Source organism: Acomys minous (assembly GCF_964271855.1).
Source record: "Acomys minous genome assembly, chromosome: 12".
NCBI lineage: Eukaryota > Metazoa > Chordata > Mammalia > Rodentia > Muridae > Acomys > Acomys minous.
Genome location: NC_140493.1, coordinates 111238791 through 111258249, shown reverse-complemented (window position 1 = coordinate 111258249; position 19459 = coordinate 111238791). Strand labels below are relative to the sequence as shown.

The 19459-nt window shown below is 55.6% G+C and overlaps 1 protein-coding gene across 2 annotated transcripts; it reads right to left on the bottom strand.

Annotated features, from left to right (window-relative positions):
* Nucleotides 1-1759: 1759 nt before the first annotated feature.
* On the bottom strand, nt 1760-18040 carry ENDOV (endonuclease V). 2 transcript variants are annotated; one of them, XM_084751168.1, is made up of 9 exons: nt 17970-18040; nt 17496-17667; nt 10603-10737; nt 10235-10274; nt 9422-9534; nt 7723-7791; nt 7339-7467; nt 5103-5176; nt 1760-3993 (listed from the first exon to the last, which is right to left on the bottom strand). In XM_084751168.1, the coding sequence occupies exons 1-9, from the start codon at nt 18023-18025 to the stop codon at nt 3768-3770; spliced, it is 1014 nt and encodes a 337-aa protein (XP_084607294.1). In that variant the 5' UTR covers nt 18026-18040; the 3' UTR covers nt 1760-3767. The 2 variants fall into 2 exon arrangements, with proteins under 2 accessions (XP_084607294.1, XP_084607295.1); XM_084751169.1 differs by lacking the exons at nt 17496-17667; nt 17970-18040 and adding an exon at nt 12801-12910.
* Nucleotides 18041-19459: the final 1419 nt, after the last annotated feature.

The following is a 19459-nucleotide window of genomic DNA, read 5'->3' as shown; positions in this document are numbered from 1 at the left end:
AGAGGTTCAAGAATATTCTTAGCCCTAGAGAGCTGTGGTCCGCTGAGATGGACATCACAGCCGCCCTATTTTTAAGGTTCTGCGGGAAGGAGCTGAGACGCCATTGCACTTAGGGGCCCCTGCCTTCAAGCACTGGAGTCTGGCCACCCCACTCCAGACCTGCCCACAGTCCATGCTCTATCCACCCTGCTCCTTCCGTTTGCACCCCCTGCCCTTGCACCCTACTATCCCAGCCCTGTAGTAGTGCAGCCTGGCAAATTCTGGGCTCATGTTCGTCACCTGGGGTGGGGGTGAGAGGGTTAGGGTCTCAAACATCACTGATAGCACAGGGTACCACAGCGTTGGCCTACAGTGTCCCCAAGCTTGGCTGGCACCCCGTGTGCTGAACTCTAGCATCTTTGAGGCACAGACCCACGCCAAACCTCAACCCCGTCTCTGACTCCCTGATGACTGGATGCTGTCCTGAGCCCCCACACTTCTGCACCATCCAAAGGCCATGGTGGAGCTGGACCTCCTCCTGTAGTGTCTGCAGGGCCATGGCTGGTGACGTGGGGACAGGCAGGGAAGGCTGGGGTGCAGAGGTGGTGTCAGCCTGATTCTCTTAACTTGGTGACTCGTGTGGGTCCCCTGTAGGGAACCGGTGCTCCCACTGCCCCAGGTCATTTCAGGAGGCCACCAAGGAGGCCACTACATGTTGGCCATGCTGACTGAGAGACAGGGGTTGCCAAAGGAGGACTCAAAGTGGGGCTATTTCCCGTGATCTCGGGGGTAGAGAAAAGTAATGGATTAGACTTGAATCCTAAAATCCAGAAGTTGAAACTCAACTACAAACAACGCAATTACACTTACACAGAGAAATACAGAGTGTGTGTATGGGGGGTGGGGGTATGGGGAGAGGGGAGGGGACAACATGAAAAGGATGTGAACAGGCGCTTATCCCACTATATACAAGCGGCCAAAAGGTTCTGATGCCACCCGTCAGCAGGCAAGTCAGTCTCCATCACGTCTCTTCCAACTCACTGGGTGACCAGAGTCCAAAGACACACAGTAACAAGTGCTGGAAGGTGAGGGGACATGCCACTGAGGTGGTGACAGGGCTGAGGGAGGAGCTGCTCCTGTGAGAGGCAGCTTGGTGGTGGGTTTCTTACAAAGCTAAGCATAGGTTCACCTAGGACCTCCTAGGTGTGGGCCCATGAGAACCATTACGAAGGAGCTCATGATAGAGGGTTCCCTGGGCAGATACCAGCCAAGCACGTGGGAGTTCAGGACTGGACAAACCAAATGCACAAAGGAGTGAAGTGATGGCACGCGGTACCCACCCTAGGCGCCTGGAAACAGGCAAAGGCATGCACACAGAGTGGGCGGTTCTCAGGGGGGTTGGGCACTGCAGGCCAATAGCACTGGCTCCCTTTGGGACAAGCGTGGTAATGGCTGCACAGGATGAATCCTCTTTCTGCTTGTCTGTGACAAAGCCTCAGGCCTCTGTTGCTCAGGCTGGCCTTGAAGCCAGGCCTAGCGTTCCTCAGGTCTCAAGCTCCCCAGTAGCTGGGCCCACACACACACCACTGAGCAAAACTGGACAGTGAATATTCCAAAAGGCTGACAAGGGTTTTGTTTTGTTTTTTTGAGACAGAGTTTCTCTTGTAGCCTTAACTGTTCTGGACTCACTCTGTAGATCAGGCTGGCCTTGAACTCAGAGATCCGCTGCCTCTGCCGGCCGAGTGCTGGGATTAAAGGCGTGCGCCACCACACCGACGTATTTTTTGTTTGTTTTTGCGAGTTGTATTTTAATGACTGAAAGGATTTTCTCTCAGAACAAATCGCTTAAATGCCTACAAGCCACCTTCAGGCTCTGGCCTGCGCCTCCCTGGGTGGGGAAATGGGTACTTTCCTTGCAGCTTCTGCTGTACCGGCAGCCTGGGGAGCTCCCTGCGGGGTGTGGCCATCCTGCCCATGGCTTACAGAGAAGAGGGTCCAAGTGGTGTCAGTGTTCTGGGCACTGTGCATATGACTTGTGTGTGTCCTGGGGAAGGCAGTAGAACAGATGAGACAGGTATGGTGGGGTAGGTGACCAGGCTGGGTCCCCAGACACACTCGGGTGGCTCACAGGAGTGGGAGGAGATGCAGCTTTCTTCCTCATCTGTGAGGTGGCCTTGGCCTGTGGGCCCCAGCTTCTCTTCAGGCAAGGACGCCCTGTGCGAAACCCTCACCCATCTCTCCTTGTGGCGCCTTTGGGTGCCACGGGAGGCTGCACGGGAGGCTGGACAGGCCTTACCGCCCACTGGACACACGAGCTTTGCTTGAGGATTCCAGCCACTGCAGTTCAGCCTTTTGCTTACATCCCCCCCAAAATCCCTCCACAACTGTCTTGACAGGGCTTGAGGAGGGAGGAATCTGAAGAGCTGAGGAACAGATGGCTGGGCCAGCTGCAGGCCCTCCAGCTTTGGCTTCCACAGGAATGCTAGGGAACATGAAGTGTGAGTGAGTGTGCGTGTGGTGTGCGGGTGTGCAGGGCGTGTGAGTGATAGGGAGGGCCAGTGGGGGCTGCACCCCTTGGAGACACTCCAGTCTGAGGCACTCTGATAGATCCAAGGTACTTTCTGACTCAGCAAGGGAGAGTGAAGCCACAGCTGTGTGGGGTTCCTGGTCAAGGGCACACCTCCCTTCCCACAAGCCCCTGCGGCAGGTGGGGGATGTGGACACCTTGGGTGGCCCTGGGGGTCCTGCCCATGGAGGCTCGCCTACACACCAGGTGTGTGGCGGGGAGGGTGCCTCCCTCTGCCCTACACCTCATTACTGGGTGACAGGACCACATGTCCCAGACTTGAAACCCCAGGGAGTGGGCACCAGCTCATCAGAGATGGCAGAGGCAGCAGACCTACGTCTGGGGGTCCTGACAGTTACAGCAGACTGGCTGAGGAGGAAGACTCAGCAGCCCAGCTAATCTAAAGGGGACAGGGCATCATAGGAGAGCCACCCCATGCTGTCCTCACCGCCCTTCAGCGGTGTGCGCAGGGAGACAATACAGGTGCACCAACTCTGTGTCCCACCTCAGCTGCCACTCTGGTGAGCCTAGAATGTGTGAGAGGACAGGGTCCTGGAGCCATGCTGCTGGTGAGCCACCGTAAGCCTACCCGGAGAAGAAGCCCCCGGGCTAGAGCAGACTGGCCTTCCTAGTGGGATGGGATTTTGACGCTCTCTCTGGTGAGAGGGAGGCAGGAAGAGGAGTGAGGAGCCAAGCCTGGGGCTTTCTCACCATGGGCCTCAGCCGGCGTCCCATCTGGCACCCTCCTGCAGCTGACTCCCCGACGCCCACTCTTGAGCCTGCTCCAGGTTTGAGGCTTTCCCACTGCAGGTCCCTCAAGCTCAGCAGCAGGTAGGCACTGTGGGGGCTGCAGTTGGCTCTGCCCACTGAAGGACAGTCTACAGTGGCTGGGCTGGTGACAGAAGTGACCCCTGAGAATAAAGCCGGCCAGGCAGTCAGCAGAAGGGGAGGGACAGCGCTGCGGGCGCTGACAAGGCTGCCAAGCTCAGGACCTCTGCGGACCTGAGGCCTGGGCTCTGCATGTACTCTGGGTGCTTGTGTATTTCCTGGTCTGGAATGTGGTCCTATGGGGCATGGTGACCACACTGGAGCTGGAGATGGAGAAGGCTGGCAGCCACCAGCACAAGCTAGACTATGTCTGTCACATCCTCCTGGGGTTTCAGCCACTGTGCCTCTGAGGCCTGGTGCTGTACCACGCCTGTGGCTGAGGTGCCCACACTTCCTAGAGCTCATCTGCCCAGGCTGGAGCAGGAGCGCAGAGGTCGGAGTCCTTGTGATGCCCGCTGCCCTTCAACTGCTGGTCCTGCTGCTGCTCCTGGAAGCCTGGCTCGGGGTCTCTGAGGTCTGTGCTGGAGCCTCCGCTGTCATCTCCAGGAGGCCTGCCTTGATCTGCAGGTGCTCCTGGGCCTCCTTGGGGGCATGCGCTTAGTCTCTGCTCCTTCTGGCTCCTAGTAATGACATCATAAAAAGCCAGGGTGTGTCAGAAATCCCCTTGCTCTTCAGGGGTCTCTGGAAGGCCTGCTGAAGGGCTAGTCTGGAGAAACAGGAGCATTCTGCCCTCAGACTGGCCAGGTTCACCTGTGAAGCTGGGGTCAGGGGCCACAGTTCTCAAACAGTGGGTCCAGGAAGAGCCCCCAGCTACCAGGGGGAAGAGCCTGAGAAGCATACCACCCAGGGCAGGGCCTTTGTCTTCACCTGGGTAGTGAGGTGCACCAGAGGCAGGGATCACAACTGAAGCTGCCAGATATACTACCTTCTATTGCTGATGCCCATGCCTCAGTTTCCTGACCTGTGAAATGGGATCACAGTACCTGTTTCTTGGCAAGGCTTCCCTAAGGCCTGTTTTAGTAATAGCAGTTTATGTAAAGAATTCACGACAGCCCTGTGTCCTTAGCTGAGACTGTGCCAGCTGACAACAGACTCACTGTGTCTCAAACCTTGAAGAACAAGCACTCCTGCAGCAGGAAACAGGCACGTGAGGGAACATTGTAAGGATCAGAGCCACGTCTGACTCCAAAACCCATTCTGGGAAGACCTGGACCCCTGGACAGACGAAGTGGACAGAAAAGGCAAGGCAGCTGCATTGGGTAGTTTTACATCAGCTGACACAGCTAAAGTCATCTGAGAGTCAGGAACCTCAATTAAGAAAATGCCTCCATTAGATTAGGCTGCAGGGGAGCCTGTAGGGCATTTTCTTAATTAGTGATTGATTAGGGAGGACCCAGCCCATTGTGGGTGGGGCCATTTCTGGGCTGGTGGTCCTGGGTTCTATAAGAAAGCAGGCTGGGCATGCCAGTAAGCAGCACCTCTCCAGTTGAAGCAGGGCTCTGCATCAGCTCCTGCCTCCCTGCCCTGCCCTGCCCTGCCCGGCCCCGCCCTCTTCCAGTGATGGACGATGATGTGGAAGTGTAAACCAAATAAGCCCTTCCCTCCCCAGCTTGCCTTTGGTCATGGTGTTCCTTCACAACTACAGAAACCCTAACTAGGATAGCAACCTTGGGCCTGGCCTGGCCTCCCTCTGTGGCCTGAGCCCACTGAGGCTTCGTCCCACACTCACCTCTCCTGCTTTTGCTCAGGAGGCCCGGGGTGTCCTAGAGTCCTTCGGATGTATTCTCGAGAGCGGATGTCAGCCTGAAAGACACGAAGCTGTGGCCAGGCCCCAGGCATGGCTCCCCATCCCCAGCAGCCTGGAAGCACATTGTTAGATCCTTCTAGAGGTGGCCCCACCAGTGTGCAGCTGACCGAGATGCTGAGAGCCCTGGGGCTGAGGGTCCTGGCTCCTCCCACATCAGCTGGCCTGGTGAGACCTGGGCCCAGGGCTCCTGCTCCTCCACACTGCTCAGGCCCCGCCTCTGACTCACAGGCCAGGTGTCTGTCTTCTCTGGCTGCCCCTCTGATGGCTGTCAGCTGTCACACCTGCCTATCTCTAGAAAGTTTGACAAGTTACCATAACAAAAAAGGTCCAAAGCCGGGCAAGGTGGCATACACCTGCAACCCCAGCATTTGGGAGGCAGAGGCAGGAGGATCTCTATGAGTTCCTGGTCTATAGAGTGAGTTCTAGGGAAGCCAGGGCTACACAGAGAAACCCTGTCTCAAAAAACAAAAAGTAAAACAAAACAAAGGGCATGTGGGCCACAGGTAGGGACACTGTGTGGGCTCCACCTGGACACCCCTGCCAGCTCTGAGGTCCTGGCCTCAGGAAGCCTCTGATCCAGCTCAGATGGCTTAGCTCAGCTTTGGGATCACGACTCAGATAGCAACAGCTAATCCTGCAGACAACTCCTCTCCAGCTAAGGAAGCGGGTGTGGCAGTGCCAGGGTCCTGATGGGCAGAGCCTGGACCTGGTACAAGGAACACAGCAGGGCCTGAAAGCAACAGCCCTACTGGGTGGTCCCAGAGCAGACCCTAGAGGAGACCCCAGAGACAGGAAGTGGAACTGTTGGGAGGGAGCTCTGCTGAGACGCCCGTGGAAAGAAGACATGCCAAGGGCCACAGCCAGGCCTGCTGGGCAGCACCAAGCCTCTGTCCCCTCCTCCCTGCCAGCCTGGGCTCCCAGGAAGTCACGTGCTTGCTCTGTGTGCGCCCAGGGCAGGGCAGGCTCTCTTGTGCTAAGTGTGCTCTGGCTTCCAGGAAGCAGTCAAGGTGCTTTGCAGGAGGCTGGCCCTCTACCTGATAGGGCAGAAACCACTGTGATTCTGGAAAAACCACGGCCAAAAGAGCAAGTCTGGGACTGCATAGCACAGCTGCAAGCCCTAAGGGAGGGTATCAGTGGCTTTCTCATTAGACCACCAAGGCAGAAGGGGAAAGGCCTTCTTGGGCTAGGGACACAACTCAGGTTTGAGGGACCATTGCACCTGTAACCACAGTAGCACCCCAGATGAGGGGTCCTCCCTGGGTTGACAAAAGCTCACTCCCAGAGGCCACCTCTGCGCAATCTTTACAGTAGCAGGGCTGAGCATCACAAGAGGCACAGCGCACTGCTGCCACCTGGTGGCCATCCTGTGCATCTGCAGCTCTTCTGAGGACTGAGCCTGCAGCCTCTCAAAGACCTCACAGCCTCCTGAGTGTATGGAGTGTGGCCTGAAAAACTGTCCCACAGCTGACAAAGACAACAGCGGCTCTAAGTCCTTGTCTAGGAAGGCCTGGAGTCTGAGGCTTCCTGCCTCCCCGATTTGCTTTGCTAGTGCCTTTCCAGAGCCTGGACTGTCCTGCCCTCCCCTCTAAAGAGTGGCTTTTCCAGTGTCCTCAACCCAGAGGCCTCTGTTGGCAGGCACCAGCATGCAACAGGTGACGCAGAAAGGTGCCCTGTACGTGTTGGGGTCTCAGCTGCATGTTTCTTTCCTGTAGGTTGAGATGACTGGCTTATAAGAGTGTTGAGCCTCTGGGTCCCTGACCAGCAGCTTAGGTAACAAGTTTCTGGCAGAGCCATATGCTGGGGTCCCAACTGGTGTCCCTGGCAGCCCACAAGCCTCCTCAACGGAGCCACAGAACACCCCTCTGACAAGGGCCGCTCCCCCGGTCTCGCTTGAGACATAGTGGCTGTGGGAAGTCAAGGTGCTCTATCTAACCCTCCACTGCTGGTGCCAGGCAGGAGCTCCGCAGGGCGGAAGCAGGCACAGGGGCAAGAACCCAGGTGAAGCAACCTCCACCCGACACGCTGGCCTCCAGGGCTCCAGTGGCTCTCTCTCTAGCCAGGGGCGGGGGACCTGTCCTCAGATCCCCGCAGAGACCCACCCCAGGTGAGGCTGGGTGCCGACGTCACTCAGTCCCCACTGCCACCCCAGTCCCCATACCTGGCGTATAGGTTCTGGGACCCGGAACCTACAGCAGTAGTGGGTCAGGCGCACAGCGACCTCCAGGCTTATTCTGTGGCCCACAGAGACATAGAGGGGGTTGGTGCTGTGGTCATGGCTCTTCAGGGCCTGTGGACGGAGGCGTCAGGCATGGATGAGCATGCTCCTCTGGGGCAGGGGCAGCCTCAGGGCTGAGGTTCTATGGGTGTCGTGGGTGGCAGGACGGCGTTCATAGGATGCAGGGGTTGTTGGCTCTCAGGCACCTTCAGGGGGCCAGGGGAGGATGTGACACGGTGTACCCTGGTTGGTGACAGGATATTGCAAGGGCATAAGCCACCTTGAGGCCTGGTCTAGTGGACAGGGCACAGCCTTCTGGCCACTCACCATTCCCAGGACAGCCCCAGAGCTGCCAATCAGAGGAAACGTGTCTCCCCCAGCCAGCAGGAGCGCAGTCTGGGAAACAGAGAAAAACCTGTAAGCACCTTAGAAAACGCGCATGGCAGAGATGCTAATGCATGCTCTAGTCTCAGCGCTAGGGAGGCGCAGGGCAGTGCTAATGCGTGCTCTAGTCTCAGCGCCAGGGAGGCGGAGGGCAGTGCTAATGCGTGCTCTAGTCTCAGCGCTAGGGAGGCGCAGGGCAGTGCTAATGCGTGCTCTAGTCTCAGCGCCAGGGAGGCGGAGGGCAGTGCTAATGCGTGCTCTAGTCTCAGCGCCAGGGAGGCGGAGGGCAGATCTCTGTGAATTTGAGTCCAGACATGGCTACACAGCGAGACCTCCATCTCAAAAAACAAAACAAAACCAAAGTGCAGGTGGGCTCAGGTGTGTCCTGCTCAGGAGCGTCTTCGCCTTCTTTAAGGAGTCACTAACTGGCCTGGAGCTCACCAAGGGTCCTCCTCTCTGCCTCTCTGGCATGCTCAGCTCTGTTTACAGAGGATCAACCTCGAGTCTGTGTGCAACACATCACTTACTGACCGCCATCCCCTCAACCCACTGTCCTTCTGAACCAGCTGCATGCAAGCTTGGTTCTTTAAAAGATTACTTTTAAAAATTGTGTGTGTGCGTCTGTGTGTGTCTGTGTGTGTGTGTATCTGCATGTGAGTGCAGGTGCTCACAGGAGCCACAGGCACCGGACTGTTTGGAGTCAGCTATGCTACCCAGGTGCTGGGAACCCAGCTCGGGCCCTCTCATGAGCAGTGCGTACTTTTAATTATGGAGCCGTCTCTCCAACCCAGCAAACTGCATTTAAAGGTCTAAGCAGTGATGAGAGGGCCTCATTTGGCTAGGAGCCACTTTCCAGCAAGGCTACACCTCAGAGGTGCCATGGGGTATGTTGGCAACTGCGCTGAGGTCACTGCCAGGAGGTTCCATTTACCCTGGCCACTGGGGCATGGAGAAGGGGTTGTGGTTTGCCAAGGCCCAAGAGGCAAGCAGAGGGCACACATGCCAATGGGCACAGTCCAGGCTGAAGCTACCACCTCCTGGATGCCTCCTCCCCAGCTATGGATATGGCACCTGGGCTTTCCCCACTCCACTAGCTCAGTCGCTGTTGGTAAGTCACTCTCTGCACAGGCTCCTGGGAGCCAGGAAAAGAGACGGCCAGGTCTCTGCTCTTGGACCTTGCCCAGCGGCATAAACAATATGTCAACGGCTTCCCCTGGATGGGGATGGCATAGCCACAGCGGGGTTCTGGGGTGGAAAACAGCAAAGCAGAGGTGGAGTAAGGGCGGAATCAGGCACCACAGTAAGCTGGGCCTGCAGGCTGTCTGGGAACACCACGGAGGGGAGAAGGCGGCTAGGGTGAGATGGGAAAACTGGAAAGCCTGGCCCGGAACTGGAGGGCGTGGCCCTGCCTGAGGTCTGCAGTAGCCCAGAGGCCAGGAAGTGGGGGAGGCAAATATGATGGGAGGTGCCCAACAAGCCTCTGAGGGCTGGGAGCCACTGCAAGATGAGCTGTGCAGGGGTGTGTGGAGGGAAGCGCCCAGGGATGTGTGGCAGCAGGGCCACAGGTGCCCCACCCCCAGGCTGCCACGGGTGCACACTGGGGAGTCGCAGGGAGTCGCAGGGAGTCGCAGGCCCCCCTCACCTTCTTCTTGTGCAAGGCACTCTTCTCCAGCCCGTCTACCTGCAGGAGCTTCTTGGCCACCCCGATGCAGGGCAGCTCTGTAAGGACACCAAGGTGGCAGGCCACCCCAAAGCCTGAAGGGAGCAAAGGGAGTGAGTCGAGTGGTAGGGATGGGCTAGGGAACCTACCAGAACCTCTCATCTGCAGACTGACTCAGTGGGACCCGAGCTGACTGGACTGTGAACGAGGCCCTCTGTCCTACCTCTGCTGTGTCAAGGGTGGAGGACGGGCAGCCTCCCTCCCTGACAGCGTGGGGGACCTGAGGCACACACATGCTAATAACCCTTCCCTCTTCCACCTGCTGCTGTCCTCAGGCCTCTGCACCTGTTCCCTGTGGTCTGGCCGTCTGTCAGGGGGCCTGGATTGCAGTGGCTGGGCACATGCACCCAGGAAGTGGCCTGTTAGCCCAGAACTGGTGTCCGGATGAGCAGGTGTCTACCCTCCAGCCCCAGGCCTACAGTTTCTATCAGAACCTCTCATTCTTGCCGGCTAGGATGGCCACTAGCTCCCTCGTGCTACTGTCCCCTTCTTCAGGCCACAGCGGCAGGACAAAGCCTGCCTGGCAGCTCAGGGCTGGGTGGGAATGGAGCTAACCTGAGCTCAGTCCTGGGCCTCTTTAGTCACCAGGACAACCCAGATGAGATACTAGGGAAGGGCCAGTATAGTGTCCTGTGGGAGGCAGCCGGTACAGAGGTGGGTGACAGTAGGGGCTCCTTTGGGTGGAAAACACTCACTCTCACGCAGCACCCACTCTGAGTCTTTCAGGAGGGTTACCTCGTTGGTGAAGCACCCCGTTTCCATCCACAAGAAGCACCTGCAGCGCCACAGGGGAGTCAGTCAGCTGGGCTGTCCTGGGCAGCCAGAGGGGGAGACGGCAACAGGGGCCCTGGGTTGTCAAACACCCATCCCCCATTCTATGGCTGGCAGTGGTCTGAGGGGACTTCCCTCCCCATGCACAAGCAGAGGGGCACTCCTGGCCAGAACTGGTGTCCGGATGAGCAGGTGTCTACCCTCCAGCCCCAGGCCTAGAGTTTCTATCAGAACCTCTCACTGCTGCAGGCTAGGATGGCCACTAGCTCCCTCGTGCCCTGCTTGGGAGTGCTACTGTACCCTTCTTCAGGCCACAGTGCCAGGACACCTACCTGGGGCACGAGGCCTGGCTCCTGCTCCTGCAGCCGCTGTACCAACTCCACCAGGAAGGGCACCTCTCGGAAGGCCAGGAAGCCGGATACATAGGGAGCCTTCAGGCCAACCATGCGGCTGTCCTCATACACCACCTGACAGCAAGGCCCACAGGTACAGGTCAGCTGCCGGCTGCAACCACCTGCTCCACTCCGTTCCTCTGCCTCCCACCCCTGCTTCCCGCCTGTGCCCAGGATGAGACTGACCGGGGTTTGAACGACAGGGCAAAACGATCTGCCTGCAAGTGGCGGTGGAGAGTCGACTTAAATTTCATCTTACAGGTACCTGCTTGGGAGCTGGTATGGAGGAGCGCCCCAAGACCTAGTGTGTACAAGGAACACCCCACAGGGACTGGTGTGTTGAGGAGCAACAGCACCCCGCGTCTCATCTTTCTCAGGAGCTTGGCTGAGGTGATGGCCAGCCTCAGGCCTACTGAGGCTCAGAGCAGAAGCCCCTGGGCAAGTATGCTGTGAACCTGGACAGTGCTGTGTGCACCTCATAAGGACCAGGGCAGGTAGGAAAGGCTTCTGAAGATCTCAGAACATTTTGGAGATGGGCAGGAATGCCTCAGAGCCAGGCAAGCTGCAAGAACAGAGACCAAAAGAATGGAGGAACTCAGGAAGACAAACTCTGGGCTGAACTTAGTGCACCGTGCTGTGGAGCTCAGAACAGCAGGCCTGGTGCACTCTGTGAGGAGGCCTGGAGGACGCAGGGGGCCAGAGAGCTTTCAGGAGGAGCTTAGAGACAACCCAAAGAGCTCTGGAAAGAGCAGCTACCTTTGTTAGGTCTTCTCTAGCTAAAGTACCCTGTCATCACCTCAAGGTGGCTCTCTAAAACCCAACTGAACAGCCAGGCCTGGTGGTGCACGCCTTTAATCCTAGCACTCAGGAGGCAGAGGCAGAAGGATTGCTGTGAGTTCAAGGCCAGCCTGGCCTACAGAGCGAGTCTAGCACAGCAAAGGCTACACAGGGAAACCCTGTCTCAAAAAACCAAAACCAAAACACCCCATCTGAGCACAGGGTAGGGCTCCGCATACAGCACAAGGTGGTGAGCGCCTGACTGGAACTCCATCAGCCTCACTGGCCTGCTGTGGAGACCCACCTCCTACTGTGTCCATATTCTCTAGAACCTTCCTCTGCCTAGGCTCTTGATGAGCGCTTCCAGACTACAATTCCCATGGGCCCTTGAGGGTGGATCTGCACCTAAAGGCAACTAGAGAACTGGCCACTGGGTGCTGGGGCTGGGCCTCCTAACATTTCATCCATGACTCCAAGTGGGGTGTTTACTCAGAGACTGACTCAGCAACTGATGAAGACCACTACAGAAAAACACAACTGATCAAAACGCAGCATTGAGCTGGGTGATGGTGGCGCACGCCTTTAATCCCAGCCCTCGGGAGGCAGAGGCAGGTGGATCGCTGTGAATTTGAGGCCAGCCTGGTCTACAAAGTTAGTCCAGGACAACCAGGGCTATACATGGAGAAAGAAACCCTGTCTCAAAAAACCAAAAAATAAAAACTAATAAAACTATAAAACAAAATGCAGCGCTATGGATCCCAGCCCTGACTGGCAGATGCCCCTGTAACACAACGCGAACCTAAGGAGCCCCACTGCGGGGCACGCCGGGATCACTCCACCCGTCCCCGCCCAGGCAGGGTCTCTCTGTTATCTTGGCTGCCCTGGACTTACTCTGTAGACCAGCCTGGCCTCTGCCTCCCAGAGTCCTGGGATTAAAGGCGGGAGTGATAAGATCCTAAAAACCAGGAGAACAGGGAGTTTGCTGTGAGACTGTCTCTGAGAAATGTCAGAAGCTGCAGCCACGAACTCCCACCAACACAGCTGCCTAAATGGCTGACACCAATAGGCATGCTAACTCGGACGGGGAAAGCCCAGGAGGCCTCAGCCACAGACAAGAAACTACAGGCAACTGAGGATGCCTGAGAGAAGGAGACGCAGTCTTCCCCGGGGAAAAGCATGCCAACTTGGTTAACCAAATGGCCAACCCTGAAACCACAGGCATACGGGTAACACTGTACAGAGAACACTGAGGACGTGTCTGGGAGAGTCTGGAGGGAGTAGAGAGGAAAAGGACATTTGCAATTATACTGCAATATCAAAAACAATTAAGAAAAATGCCAAGTGTCTTGGGCTGCACTTACACAAATGTGTGTGGACCGAGATCCATGGATCTGCATGAACCTTAGTGCACTGGGTGAACTCTACTTGCTGGGCTGGACTGTGTTTAGTTCTAGGTACGAGGCACAGAGACAGGTCCTGCTGACAGCATCACTGGAGGCCACCAGCAAATGAGGCATCGTCAGCTGCTGTGGCCTTCAGGATAGAGCAAGCAGGAAGGAGGCATCAGCAGGAGGGTAGGGACGGCTCCTTCCTTCTGTGCTGGGCTGCCTGGACAGCACTGGTGAGTAAGCATCAGAGAAAGAACACAGGCTACAGATGGCCAGCTATGGGAGGAGCCATCCCATAAGGCTGCCATCTGCCAGGGATGCTGGGGAAAGGAAACCATTAATTCTCCAACCAAGCTTTGCTTATGGGAGCCCTACTGTGGGAGATGGGTTTCCCCAGCAAATCGGCTGAGCTCAGGAACTGTGTTTAACAGCTTTCCTGTGGCAACTTTACGTTTTACAAACTCATTTGTAAAGTGTGTGATTCAATGAGTTTTGGTGTTTCCACCATCATTACAATCTCATTTTAATTATTTTTATTGTATGAGTGTTTTGTCTGCAGGCCTGTAAATACACAACGTGAGTGCTGCCCATGAAGAGGGCCATGGGATCCCCTAGAACTGGGTACCGATGGTTGTGAGATGCCATGAGGGGCTGGGCACTGAACCCAGGTCCTCTGTGAACTGCTCAGCAATCTCTCCAAATTTTCTCCAACCCACAAACAGTCTGGTCCTGACAGAAGTTACACGTCTCCAAACCATGCTCAACTTTAGTGTGATGGTCACCTGTCCTTTCTTTCTCATTGTGTGTGCGTGAGCATGTTTTCTCTTTTTTTTTTTTCTTTTAAATTTTGAGACAGGGTTTCTCTGTTTAACTCTGGCTGTCCTAGAACTCACTTTGTAGTCCAGGCTGGCCTCAAACTCACAGGACCCACCTGCCTCTGCCTCCCGAGTGCTGGGATTGAAGGCGTGCGGCACCACACCGGGCTAGAATTTCTTAAGAGGGGTTGCAGAGATAGTTTGATGGCTAAGGGCACTGGCTGCTCTTCCAGGGGACCTGGATTCAACCCCCAGGATTCACCGGGAAGCTTTTAACCACGACTGTATGTAATTCTAGCTCTAGGAAACCAGAGCCCTCTCTGGTCTCCATGGACGTCAGGCATGTACACAGTGCAGACACACAGGTAGACGAAATGCACATGTTTAAAAATCACATAGGAGACACATCTTTTGAGTGTGTCTGAGAGAATATTTTCAAAGAGGTTCAACTCAGATCCACCCTGAATGTGGGCCGGACCATTCCATGGGCTGGGGCCTAGGAGAGAGAGCTAAGCCCTAACTTTCCATTTCCCCTGCTTTCTGGTTGGCTGAGCCGTGAACAAGCAGCCTGGCCCTCGGGCACCGCGCCTTCCCCACCATGGTAGATGGCACTCTCAGAGCAGGAGCCAATCAACCCTTGCATGGTTTCTGCCATGTGTAAGTAACTAACAAGCTTAGGGAAGGGCAGATCCACATCCTCACGTGGGTTCCGTCATGTGTAAGTCAGGCACAGGTGCTCTGCTTGGTGCTGGGGCTACAACACAGCTGTGGAATGCTGCCCGGTAGGTTTCACATGGGTCAAAAGTGTTCCGACAGCAGGGACATTAATCAGGGCTTAAGGCCAGAGTCAGGGTGCTGAAGTCTGCAGAGGGAAAAGCTGGAAGGTGGCACTCTGTGCCGCTTGCTTCCTATACAACTTTTCTTTTTTTGAAAAACAAGGTTTGCGGGACCTGGTGGCGCACGCCTGTAATCCCAGCACTCAAGGAGGCAGAGGCAGGCGGATCGCTGTGAGTTCGAGGCCAGCCTGGTCTACAAAGTGAGTCCAGCTCAGCCAAGGCTACACAGAGATACCGTCTCAAAAAAAAAAGAAAAGAAAAGAAAATCTCTCACAGCCACAGCCACAGGTCAATCTGACACTAGATGGTGTCAAGTTGACTATAAAAACTAACTAGGACAATCTTTCTCACTAGGTCAGAGGTGAAAGTGGTGCACGGGGTGCTGTGGGAAGTGGTATACCCAGGGTATCCACTTGTGCGCTGTCTCTGCTCTTACCCCTTACACTATCGTAGAGTAACCTGGCACCCATAGGGACACGAGCCCTACCCCCACCGTGCTCCGTGCCCAGCTCTGAGAACAGCAGGCTTCTTGCACTGGTGTTGAGCTGGCACTCAAAGGGGCCTTCTGGGCAAGGAAGCTACAGAGGCAGGAAGAATCTGCTGCTTCTGGAGGAGTGGAGACAGGAAATGCTAACCCTGGGGTGCGGCCACGGCTTCCTGGGCTGCTGCTGTTGCCGAGCCACAGGCTGAGTCTCATTAGAGCATCCCAGTGCCTTGCATGGCCCACAGCAAGTCATGGTTCCTGGCAGCAGGCCAAGTTCATCTCAGTGTGGCAAAGGAGAGGCTCATCAGGGTTGCTATGCACTTTAAACTCACTCACTGAAGTTCTAACCTACAAGGGGTCTCCATAAGAAAGTGCAGAGTACTTGGGAAGTGATTATATCACACCCGAGGACACAGGGAGTGTAACAGGGCCCCAGAGCTCGGCACAACTGACTCCATGAAGAAAGTACCATTCAGGCTGTAAAACTCAACCATGTAATAAGGACCACCTGGCAGAACTAAAGCAGAGGCCTGAATGTCAGAGTCCAGAGTCCTGCGCGAGCTTCAAAACGTACTAAGCTTGCTTCTTAGCTTCTGTAGCTCCGCTGCTACCTGATCTTGTTAACTCAAGTCTGTCAGCCCAGGACATGGTTTTTGTCCTTAAAAGCGCACCCTGAGAAAAGCTCGGTGCTACACTGGGACCCCGAGGTCCCAGCAGTCTTCCCTGACACCCCACAACAGAAAAGCAGGGAGCAGGGCTGATGGGAGCCTGGACGCCTCGCGCGCTCCCTCCACTCTCTCATCTTCCACTTCCAACCCGCACAGCTGTGAGAAACACTCTTGCTTACAAGCTACCAGCCTTAGGCATTTTGCTCTGTTTGATAATAGAGACTAAAAAGGATGCTGAGAGACTCTTGCAGTTCAGGATGCAGGAGCCAGCCAGGTGAAGCCCACTCTAGAAGGCGTTGTCTACAAAGAAAGGCCATCCGATCTGTTGGAAGGAGTTAAACCATCAGGGTCACACCAAACCAAGCAGGGAACAGAGCACAGAGGGCCTCTAAGTCACAGTAACAAGTATGAACTTTATTAACCAGAAGACCGTGGGAAGGGCACTGACAATTTTTGCCGTTGCTTTAGGCCAGGGTGTCATGTAGCCCAGGCTGGCCTTGAGCTTTTGCTCCTCCTCCTCAGCCCCCCAAGGGCCAGGGTTACAGCTGTGTGCACCATCACGCCAGACAGGAAGTTTTAAGAGGGCCAGTGATTGGCTCACACCTGCTTTTTATGAAAACAGCTCTCTTCTCCATGGAGACCAGAGAGCAACATTTGAGGCAGGGGAGCCTATGAAGAAACAGGAAAGCAGTCTACAGAGGGACAACTGTGGCATACACATGCAAGGGACAGAGAGGACGAGACAAAGGGACAGAGTCCAGCAACACTTAAGAGGCAGAAGACATGGAACGTGGGGGAGGAATGGGAGTACTGTGTGGGGGAGATAAAGTACAACAGTAAACATGTATGAAAATAACAACCAAAAACAATAATTTTTTTTTTGTCTTTAGAGACAGTTTCTCTGTAACAGCCCTGGCTGTCCTGGACTCACTTTGTAGACCAGGCTGGCCTCAAACTCTGAGATCGACCTGCCTCTGCCTCCCGAGTGCTGGGATTAAAGGTGTGGGCCACCATGCCTGGCTGAAAAACTTTTTTTTTTTTTAAATTTTTAGCCCAAAGTTAAAATAGCGAGGTGTGGTGGTGCGCACCTTTGATCCAAGTATGTGGGAGGCAGAGGCAGGTGGGCTTCTGAGAGTTCAGGCCAGCCAGGTCTACAAAGGGAGGCCAGGACAATCAGTGCTACACGGAAGAAAGAAAAAGAAAACTTTAAAAATGGAGCCAGTGTGAGACAAGATGTAAAGCAAGACGTCTGGGAAGGCAGGGAAACCTGTGCTGTGTTCTGGGGGTGAGCAACCCAAGATGGCAACCAGACTTGGCACTGTCTGCGGATCCCTTAAAAAATACTTTTAATTTACCATTTGTGTAGGTATGTGTGGGCTTGTGGGAGTTTATGTACAACACATGTATGCCGGTGCCCACAGAGGCCGGAAGTCAGCTCAGATCACTTAAATGCAGTTGTGGGCAGCCTGCTGTGGGAGCTGGAAGGGAGCCTGGAGCCTCTGCAGGAACAACCAGTTACTCCTTAGGCGCTGAGCTACCCCACCCACTGTCTGGCCACTGATTCTTCAAAGTTACAGCACTTCCTTTTTGACTTTAAAATGTTCCCTTCAATGGCATTCCAACCTATACACACGAGGTGGAAGGGTATCAATCAACAAATTCCTTGCCTAGCATGTTCGAAGGCCCGCGTTAGCTTCCTAGCATTAAAAAAAGAAAGAAAGAAAGAAAAAATTCTGAAAACCACACGGCCGATTTTTTTTTTTTTAAAGAAGAAAATTCTACAAAATTGTCCCCGGCTCTGACTTGGCACCTGCCCATGGCACCTGGAGGGAAGCGCAGCGGCCTCGTCATCCCGCTCCGGTTACCTTGAGTTCTGGGTAGCTCAGCACGACCAGGGACGCGCAGGCCCGGGAACCGTCCCCTTTCACGAAGGACACGTCCACGCCCCCGACCCTCTGCAGGCCCGTGAAGGTGGGGTCCCGCTGCCAGGCCTCCGTGTCCCGGTCCACCAGGCGCGCCTTCAGCCGGGCTTGTTCCCTAGCGGGGCAAAAACATCAAGGCGGGCTCAGGGCCCACGGGAGAGCGCGACCCCCGGGGCGTCCTCCCTCCCATCCAACCCGCTCTCCTTTTGCCCATCAAGCCAGAATGGGGGAGAACGGCGCTCCCGGAAGTGAGGGCCGCGCCCACAAAGGCAGCTTCCGGGAGCTGGCGCCCCGCCCCGGGCCTGCGGTGCGGCACCGACGTCCAGTTTCTCGGCCGCCACGGGGGTTGTGAGGTCGGGAAGGTCACTGGAGAAGGCTACCCGCCTTGCGTATTGCCCGAACTCGATTGCCCATTACCGTTTCCAGAGCGCCAGGGTTTCCTCTGGCGGCCATTCCGCGGCCTTGTGCGCCATGGTTAGGGGCCCGACGCTTTTAACAACGTCACTTCCGGCGCGGAGCCGTTAGCCTTCGTCGCCGCCACCAGGGGCCGCTGTCACAGCAGAGCTGGGGCGTCGAGCGCTGGCTTCCACCTCTCCGCGCGACCCCCTGTCCGGTAGGTGGGCTGCCGCCCGGGGTTTGAAAATGCGAGCTCCGCCCTGCGCCATCCCGGCGCCTCCAGCCCTCTGAGGGACGCGTTAGCAGCGTAGACTTTCAAGGCTGTCTCGACTGTGAGAAACTCGCAGTCAGATATATAACGGTTCGAAAGGCTAATGGAGAGCGCGGGGCTCGGTGGCGCAGCTCAGGAGGCGCAGGCAGGGGGATTTCTGAGTTCGAGGCCACCTTGGTCTACAGAAATTGAGTTTCAATTATACGGAGGGCTACACAGAGAAATTGTTTCGAAAAAACAAAATAAATAAACGAAAAGATCCTACAGAGCACGGTGTATGTCAGTCAGGCTTCTCTAGAGAACAGAACTGATAGAAAATATATCATGGAGATTTAGCCTTGGCAGTCGAGAGTGAGGGGAGGCCGGAAAAAGCAAACGCTTCCTTCTCCCATGTCCTTTTATACACCCAGCAGGTGTGCCCTAGATTCAGGTGGGTCTCTGCGCCGCGGCTAATCCAATCGAGGAAATCGCCCAGAGGTGTGCCCAGCCCCTAGTCCACAACCAAGGTTAGCCACCACAGGGTGCCGACCCAAACCAAAATGCAAAATTGGCTAATGCCCAACGATAGGCCTCTTCCCCCCAAATGCCCGTGTTCTGTCAGTTCAGGACTTGGCCTCATCTGACGTGTGTCCCTCCCTCTCCATGGTAGGAGCTCAGCAGACTGTAGTTTGCTTTTTTAAGATTGACTTCATTTTTACCCATGTGTGGTGTGTCACGAGTGCAGGTCTCTGTGGAGGCCAGAGGAGTTAGGCGCCCTGGAGCTAGTTACAGGAGATTGTGAGCCTTCTGACATGGGTGCTAGCAATTGAACTTGGGCCCTCTGAAACAGCAGCACACACTTTAACTGCTGAACCGTCTCCCCAGCACTTTTACACTTTTCGTTAGTTTGTTTTCACCTTAAGAGACTAGGCAAGCAGATGGCAGCTGGAGGGGCCGGGGCTTAGGCCCTCTTGCTCACCTGTGATCTGGTAAACATAAGCGGGACGAAGGCACCGTCTCTGGTATTGTGGGTGGTTCACATTTGACTCTTACACCAGCACTTCCTCAGTGCTCGCTGCCTTCTGGGTTCTGGTCAGTGCTGGCAACGAGAGGATGTGCAGCTGTGCTGTGCTGTTGCTAGAGAGAACAATAAATAAACGTAGCAAGGGGACCCTGACCTGGCAGTGGCCTGTGTGCAGTGATTCTTAGGTCTGAATGTTGTCCCACCACTCCCTGAAGGACTATGGCGTTTGATGGTTAC